General features: G+C 33.8%; 1 protein-coding gene across 1 annotated transcript; it reads right to left on the reverse strand.

Moving 5' to 3' along the window:
- Positions 1-4,225: 4,225 nt before the first annotated feature.
- Positions 4,226-8,405, reverse strand: LOC116117924 (GDP-L-galactose phosphorylase 1-like). Its single transcript, XM_031403920.1, is given in 6 exon segments — positions 4,226-4,552; positions 6,635-6,895; positions 6,982-7,167; positions 7,280-7,389; positions 7,392-7,703; positions 8,277-8,405. Coding segments are annotated over 6 exon segments (1,308 nt in total). The 5' UTR covers positions 8,389-8,405.
- Positions 8,406-8,625: the final 220 nt, after the last annotated feature.

Raw genomic sequence — 8,625 nt, forward strand, 5'->3', positions numbered from 1 at the left:
TTGGCGATAAGAGATCGCCCTACACCTTCTTTGAAAAAGGGTAAATTATTTTAAAAATAATATTAAATCTTAAATAAACTTTTTCTAAATACTTTTTATTATTTTGGAATGTTTAATTTATAATTTTTCTTATTTTAAGATATACGTCTTTTTTTTCCCTTCTCTTAGTTAATCTTACGACGATAAAGGATGTAAGTGGTTAATTATAAGGGGCTATCGTCAGTTTTTTATGTTGGTTATGTTATAAATTTATAGAAGATCAATGATAATGAATTTGTGTAATTAATTCAAATAAAAAATAATTTATACAGTCGTGGCCTTTAATTATACCATAAATGAATTTGTTCAAATTTGATAAGTGGTCTCTGCCATTTTTTTTGGAGTATTATACCTTGTGTATGTTTGTTTCGAGGGCATAAAAGATAACACAAGTAATCTATTTTATTTTCTGACAATTATTACGTTTGGGTTTCAAGTAATGTAAGATTACGGTAAACTTTTAATGTCAATAGTAGTTACTGTAGTTAAAAACGGGAGTAATTTGATTATTGTCTGAGAGGGTGTTATTTTTCAATTACGGGGATAATCAACTGTTCATACTAATTTTACCCTTAATTAATAAACATTTTGGATACAAATGCCCTCATATGTCTACTAAATAACAATTAGCCCAAATGTGCGAAATGACTTCTTTAACCTCATATTAATTTTTTGGACAAAAATACCCTTACTATTTACATGGATAATTCCCAAAATACTCTTAGCCACCCAAGACGAATGCCGGTCATCAGCCACCACTGCCGGCTGTCACTAGAAGTCATCAGAACAGTGCACTACCGGTCGGATCTGGCCGACCATGCATTGCTCTAGCCATTTTCGGCTAGATTGAAGGTTGGAAATGGCTAGACAACCATGGATCTAACCGAGAACGACTAGATCCATTTTGATCATTTTTGGCTAGATCCATGGTTGTAAGTAGCTAGAATAGATCTAGCAATTTTCGACCAGATCCATGGTTGTTAATAGCCATAGAATGGATATAGCTTTCTGGCCAAATCCACGGTCATCTGGCCATTTTCGGCCTTCGATCTGGCTGAAAACAACCAAATCGATGCACAGTTGGCCAGATCCCATCGATCGTGTGCCGTTCTGGCGACTGTCGGTGGTGGCTGACGGTGGTGGTTGACGGCTGGTAGTCTTCTTGGGTGGCTGGGTATGTTGTTAAATTTTAAACTTTTTTTGTTAGAGTGTTTTAGCTAAATTTTCAAATGTAGAAGGTTAAAAATGTTACAACTCCTAAATAATAATAATAATATTAACAAGGAAGGATAATTCAATAAAAACCCCTCAGATAATATTTTATTTCTCTTAACCAAATATATTAATTATTTATACTCATCAATATAACCAAATATATTAATATAATATTTTTCCCTTAATCTTCAAGGTAATTCACCTTAATAATAATATTATCTTTTCAGTGATAAAAAATTCCTCACACAAACGCTTTAGAGTTTGCGATTTTCCAAAAGACCTCTCTGACGGACCAGAAATCCCTAAATAACTCCGCTCAGCACCGTTTTCTAACAGAAAAAATGGACTGGAAACATTTAATGTCCATAATGCCCAAAAAGTTGCTATTGGCCATCTCAATTTAAATCTTGCTGATTGCTTTTGATATACTATATTACCGTTGCGTAGTTCTGGAATGCTTTGCGAAGCTTTGAAACTCTTATACAAGATATTTATTTTGTCCATTACAGTGCAAACTTCACAATAACCTTTATTAATTATTTCATTTTTTTTAAAGAAGATTGTATATAAGCATTTTTCTAACCCAAAACAAGTAATAAATAAATTAATGGTCATATGTTTATTTGTAAGCTACATTTTGTTAATAGTAGTTTTTTTTTCCTTAATTAGGCCATATTCCCACTAAATATTATTTTTTTCTTACTTAAATCTGCATCTTTTTCTTAAATAAATATGCATGTGCAAGTACAACTTCATTTTTTTTTTTTTTAAAATATTCCCACATCTACCATCACCAACCAACAAAAATAACAAAGGGTGCGTTTGGTTTATTATTTTGGATATGGTTTTAGGGATACTATTGGGTTGTTGAATAGAGGAGTATTACGAGATAAACTTTAAAAATTTATGAAAAAGCTCTTAGGTTTACTAATTTAATTAAAGACCCTAATATATAAAAGGACAAAAACACCCCCACCACCGTCGGAATCTGGCCGGAAAATTTCGTTACGACACAAACCGGTTGAATCTGTGCCGTAATGCGTCGTTATGGTTTTTTCCGGCCAGATCTACGAACTGTTGTGGCTGCGACGGTCGAAAAAGGCTGAAACAACGACCATCTTTGGCCGTCAGCGACGGCCAAAGATACCATTTCTTTGGCCATCGTTGACGGCAGATCTGGCCTTTTCCGGCCATATCCATTGTGAATCTGGTCGGAAAAGGCCAGATCTGCCCATTACCGGCTATTTCCGGTGGTTGTGTGACTATTGTGATAGATTCCAGCTATCACCGGTGGTGATTGCCGGAATCTGGCAGGTATTGGTGGGTGGGGGTGTTTTTGTTAGTTTTTAAACTTTTTTGGGGTCTATTTATGAAATTAATAAACTTATAGGGTCTCAATGTAATTAAAAAAATAGACTAATATTTTGGGAATAACGTGCCAAACAACATTTGAAAAATAGGATTGGGAATATGGATAAAAATAATAAGCCAAACGCACCCTTTATCAAAATTCTCATTTCCACCAACACCAACACTAATAGAAACATAGGATCAACATTACCTAAGAAATCAATATCATCATCACCGCTGTTGGCGTTTAACGATTAATTACCGAAGCACTATGGGCCATCATCTCCTTTCTCCATTGTGATACCCAGTAAGCAGAGTTTCATCTCTATCACCTTTAATCAAATCAAATCATTGAATAAATATAATATGAAAAAGATGGAGAAGAGATGAAGATGAAGATTTGAAGAAGAGAAAATTAGAAACTAGGTTTTGTCGACATCAGTTAATTATAATTATGCATTTGCCCTTGGTCAATAACTTTTGACCGTTAGAAAACGGCGCCAAGGGGAGGTGGCTGAGGTTATTTATATTTAATACCTTAAGGGAGATGTTGAGATTTCTAGAATGTCAGGGAGGTTCTAGGAAACCTCAGGGGAGGTAATTAAAAAGTACGCCATTTTTTCTAATTATACTCAAAATAAAAACTTTCAAAGTCAGATTTTTTATTTTACATATTTAGTATATAAATAACTAATTGTATAATTATATATATAATAAACCTAATGGTTATTATTATTGGAAACACTAAAGGAAAAATAACACAAGTTTTATTCGTATCAATAAATAGATATCTTTATCAATTAAATAACACTTCTTATTAAAAAAGTAGGTTTACTGATAAAAAGTGCAAAAATATGTAAGTTTATTGATAAAATGTATAAAAAAGTGTTTGTTTATTGTAAAAAAAAATGTTAATTCATTGATATAAATTAAACTTATGTCATTTTTTCTTTAGTTTTTTTTTTCTTCAAAAAATCCTCAATTAATAATAACCCTAAAAATAAAATATGTTAAACAAATCATGCCAAGGTACAATGATAATATTTTCTACACCAACCTTTTAAAGTAAAATTCAAATTTTCTTCATAAGATTCATCACAAAAAGTAGTAGATAAATTTTGTTTGATTGACTGAAAATATAATAAAACAACATATTTTGTTGAGACTCTATAAGAGGAATTAATTAATACTAAAATTTAAGTAGTGTTGGGCTGCATTTGTTTCACTATTTTTCCACTATTCTATCTTAAAAATAAAAAAATGTATTTGTTTCAATATTGTCAAAATTCAATCCTATTTTATTTAACTCAAAACATTAATAATTATTTTTCTCATAAAAATAACCAAACTCAACTTAATTTTACTTTTATCTTGAAACGAAAATGAAATACGGAACATTGCTCTCTGGCTTTTTCACTTACAGGCTGTGCACTGCAGCACCAGAATTAAGAGTTTTTATATTACTCTATCCGAGTAACAAAGTTCAGATACAGCAATAAATGGCCTGAATAAACAACAATGTGGCCAGTATAAGTTAGAACATTATGGCCAAATATAACATCATTTTAGTTTTTCCTACTTATCCTTCTAAATTTTTTTATGCCAAGTGGTTACTCCAATGCTAAACCATACAGTCTTGAGGTAAATTTGAGGCGTGAGCAGCACGTAGCTTTTCAAGAGAATCTTCCTCTTGATTTATGTTTTTTTCCTTCATGTTCGCCTCTTGCAATCCTGATGCTTCCAAGACATAATCCTTCACCTCCTGGAATCTTTCTTCTGTGAGAGAAACTTCGGCAAGAAGTCTCCACGCATATTCCTCTGATGCTTCCTCATAATCTTTTTTTCTCTTCAATACTATATGCCCACTAATCTCCCAAATTGCAGGATTCACTCGAGTGTCTAGAAGCTCCTGGCTTACTTCTCCAAGTGCTTGTTTCTCCGCGTAACACTGACCACACACAGGAGAAAATGTATCAAGAGATACTATACAAAGAACCGAAACTGAAGATATGACAAGCGACAATAACACAGAATTGATCTAATAGGCTAATACAGAATAATGCAAGTGCTAATGCTACTATTGGCAGAATGTTGCTCGATTTAAAGTTACATAACAGTTCAATCTATCTGGAGCAATTTGGTGAGGAATTCATGAGATTAAATTTTACTCCACCGAAGCTTTTCTTGATAGAAGCAATAATACTATACTCACAAACTCTTCCTCGTTAACTTTTTCTCATAAACGCGATGAGTTTTATCTGCTCAATAATATGTTAAGATTTTCATAATATTTTGTATATATTTTGTAATCAAGTGAATATTATGTAATCTTTTAGTTATGTCAGGTATACGATCTCAGAATATTCTAGAGATTATGTAATCTCCTAATTATGTCAGACAAAATATTGTGTAATCTACAATTGACATAATTAGGAGATTTAGGAGATCGTATACTCCCTATATAAAAGGTGTAACTCCTTAGTGATAAATCAATGAATTGAAAACCCAATTCTTCAAACAAACATGGTATCAGAGCCNTAATTTCCCCTTTCTAATTGCACATACCACATATACATCTCTTGTGTTCTGGATTATATTATACAAGTTTGGACCAAGTGGGAGAATGTTAGACTTTTTACAATATGGTCCTACACTTCTCATATAATTACATTTTAGTCCCTGTTGATGTGGTCATACGGTTGTTTCTCTTGAGCAGTTGTCTTTGATGGAAAGACAACTGCATAAGAAAGAGACTTTACAGGTCCCCATTGATGCAGTTTTTAATTTTGAGTTTCAAAACCATCACTCCAAAATTGCAGTCAGTGGAAGATCTCGTAATTTATAAAGAAGCAAGAAGAACAAACAACAATTGCTATTGCCGGAGGTTTGTCATTTACTTCTGCATATATTCCATAGAGATTTTATATTGAAATTGATTGTATTATCAAATGAATATTGAAATATGAATGTGTTTTACATCTTCCTCTTGATTTATGTTTTTTTCCTTCATGTTCGCCTCTTGCAATCCTGATGCTTCCAAGACATAATCCTTCACCTCCTGGAATCTTTCTTCTGTGAGAGAAACTTTGGCAAGAAGTCTCCACGCATATTCCTCTGATGCTTCCTCATAATCTTTTTTTTCTCTTCAATACTATATGCCCACTAATCTCCCAAATTGCAGGATTCACTCGAGTGTCTAGAAGCTCCTGGCTTACTTCTCCAAGTGCTTGTTTCTCCGCGTAACACTGACCACACACAGGAGAAAATGTATCAAGAGATGCAATACAACCAACCGAAACTGAAGATATGACAAGTGACAATAACACAGAATTGATCTAATAGGCTAATACAGATAATGCAAGTGCTAATGCTACTATTGGCAGAATGTTGCTAGATGTAAAGTTACATAACAGTTCAATCTATCTGGAGCAATTCGGTGAGGAATTCATGAGATTAAATTTTACTCCACCGAAGCTTTTCTTGATGAAAGTAATAATACTATACTTACAAACTTTTCCTCATTAAATTTCTCTTACAAACGCGATGAGTTTCGTTTGCCCAACAATGGGTCTCACTTGACCAAATGCGAGTTGCCATGTCAGCGTCAATGAGAAAAGTTTGTAAAAAATATTTGCCAACCTATCTTTACTCTTATAAAAGAACTATTAGTCTTGGCGAAATTTTGTACTAAATTCAGGACTAAGAATTGACTTGAGCCTCAGGTTAGATACTTAAAACAAATTTTCTTCACAAATCGAAAGAGTTGGTGGGGGCAGGGCGGTCAACCAATGCTCAAATATCTAAGTCAGTTTAGTCAGGTCAAGTCAGGCTCAAACAAATGTATCTGAGTCAGTTAATCATGTCAATTCAGGGTCAAAAGCTCTGAATTCTAGCCTACCAAAATTGAGAAGAACTTGGACATATTCAAAACATATCTATGGAAAAAGCTCAGTCTTGGATATGTAGCATTTTCCAGGCAATGTACGACCAAATGAAAGCATATATTCAGGATCAAAAGGAGAAGAATTACCTGAAGGAACAAAAATATTCTTCTACCACTATCAGAGATCAACACATTGAAAGGGATATTGTTGTTCTGAAGGAAAATGCAAGAACTAGCAACTGCATTAGATAGATCCCGCACTGACTTTCCGCCTTCAAAGACAAGACCTCGCACTGGATAATTCATTAGCTCAGAAACCATAACTCCTCTATCTTGCAATCGCTTCACAGTAACTATTCTTGAAGTTGGAGCTTTCTCAACTGGGAAAGGCAAAGGCAAGTAATATGCCTGCAGTAAAGTCACAAAATCATTTATCAGTGATTAACAATTAACTGAACAATCAGAGCCAACCTGAAATAAAATGGAGTACCAACCTGAAAGTGTAGGTGATTAATGGTAGCAAAAGCACCCAAGCTGTTGTAACCCAATCTGAAGAATGGATCAGCGGCTTCCTTAGCCAGATAAAGAGCTAGCAAGAAGCTCTCGTGATCAATTCTTTGTGGCAGGCGGACAAGAAGACGGGGTATCAAGAGAACATGTCCATACTCTATCGGACTCACCTAATTATAAAAAAAAAAAAATGTAACCCATTAGCCAAAACATTTCAATGAACATACCTTTGAACTTGTTTTTGAAAAACAATGAAAAGAAAGAAAGATCGACTTTTCTTGCATTGATAGCAACGACACTAAGTGAGTTTAAATCAGCCGAGACAGGGGCACTGGGGAAGTAATGGCTGGTGAAGTCATTGCTTCGTTGAATCCCAAAGAGCACTTCTTCTTCTTGGTGAAATTGAACTTGTTATCATCAAAAGGCTGAAGAATTTGATCAACACGAAAGTCAGTGGGGCGTTTCTTGAGGTGACGGCCCTCATTGAGCTGTACTATAAATGCATATTCACCGGGAATAACTTTTGTCTCGCAAGTGGTTACATCGTAGCGAAAAAGATCTCGGTTCATTCGGTCTTCCCATTCTCCCAGCAACAAATTGTGGAGGAAACATGTCGGTTGTGGGTGTTCCTTTGATGAATTCGCCGAATTATCTCCGGTTGAACCCTCTCTGTCTTTCTTGATGGCATATAGAGGTAGCTTTAATACTGAAAACAAAAAATCAAACCAGCAAACAAGGGAAGAAAAGAAATTAAACTACTAAAATATATCAAGTTTCAGGTTTACAATACTCTGGAAAAGAAAAAAAAAAAAAAATGAAAATTATCCTCAGGCCTAATTTGATTGGACTGCAATCTTGAAATATTAACATTATACATAAAAAAAAAAAAAAATAAATAAATAAAATTCAATCATACATATTCCTTTTGTTAATAATTTTTTGTTTTCTCTGGTTTCATTATATGTATTGATAAAAATCAAATATATCCAGTCGATTCTTTGAGCACCTAAATTGATCCTGAAGCAAACTCTCTCTCCAATATTTGACGTAAAGTTTGAAAACCTTCACAATTTCTCAATGTTATAACTTTGAAATAAAAAAAAAAAAAAATTATAAAATTCTTTTCCCACTTCATGTTCTGTAATTCTGAAGAAACCCTTCACAAAAACATCAAAATTTGAAATTTCTTTCTTTCTTCAAAAAAGAAAATGAAAGCCAGGAAAGAAAAAACATATATAAATGGATAAAAAGAATGATGAAAGTAAAGTTCAACACATACCAGGTAAGCAACAGTTTCCAAGGCAATTACGACCGCAGCCAACTTCTACAGTTTCAGAACAATCTTCCTGGTAATTGGAAACGACCGTCGCTACCCTTTTGATCGTCAACATGTCTATCAACGAGACAGAGGAACAACCTTTCTATTCCTTGCTTTTGTTGGTTTGTATTTGGTTCTTATACCTAAATATATTTGTAGTTGGTATGATTTCTGGGATGTTAATAAAAGAGAAAGCGTAACTGGTTTGGAATGAGATTACAAATTCTGGTATAAAAAGGAGTGCTAATTTAGAAGGGTTTCTCGCTAGTTTCGGTTGGTTCCAAAGCTAGCGGTGCTGTTAACCGTCTTA

This window comes from Pistacia vera, unplaced genomic scaffold (assembly GCF_008641045.1).
Source record: "Pistacia vera cultivar Batoury unplaced genomic scaffold, PisVer_v2 Contig825, whole genome shotgun sequence".
In the NCBI taxonomy this organism is placed as follows: Eukaryota; Viridiplantae; Streptophyta; class Magnoliopsida; order Sapindales; family Anacardiaceae; genus Pistacia; species Pistacia vera.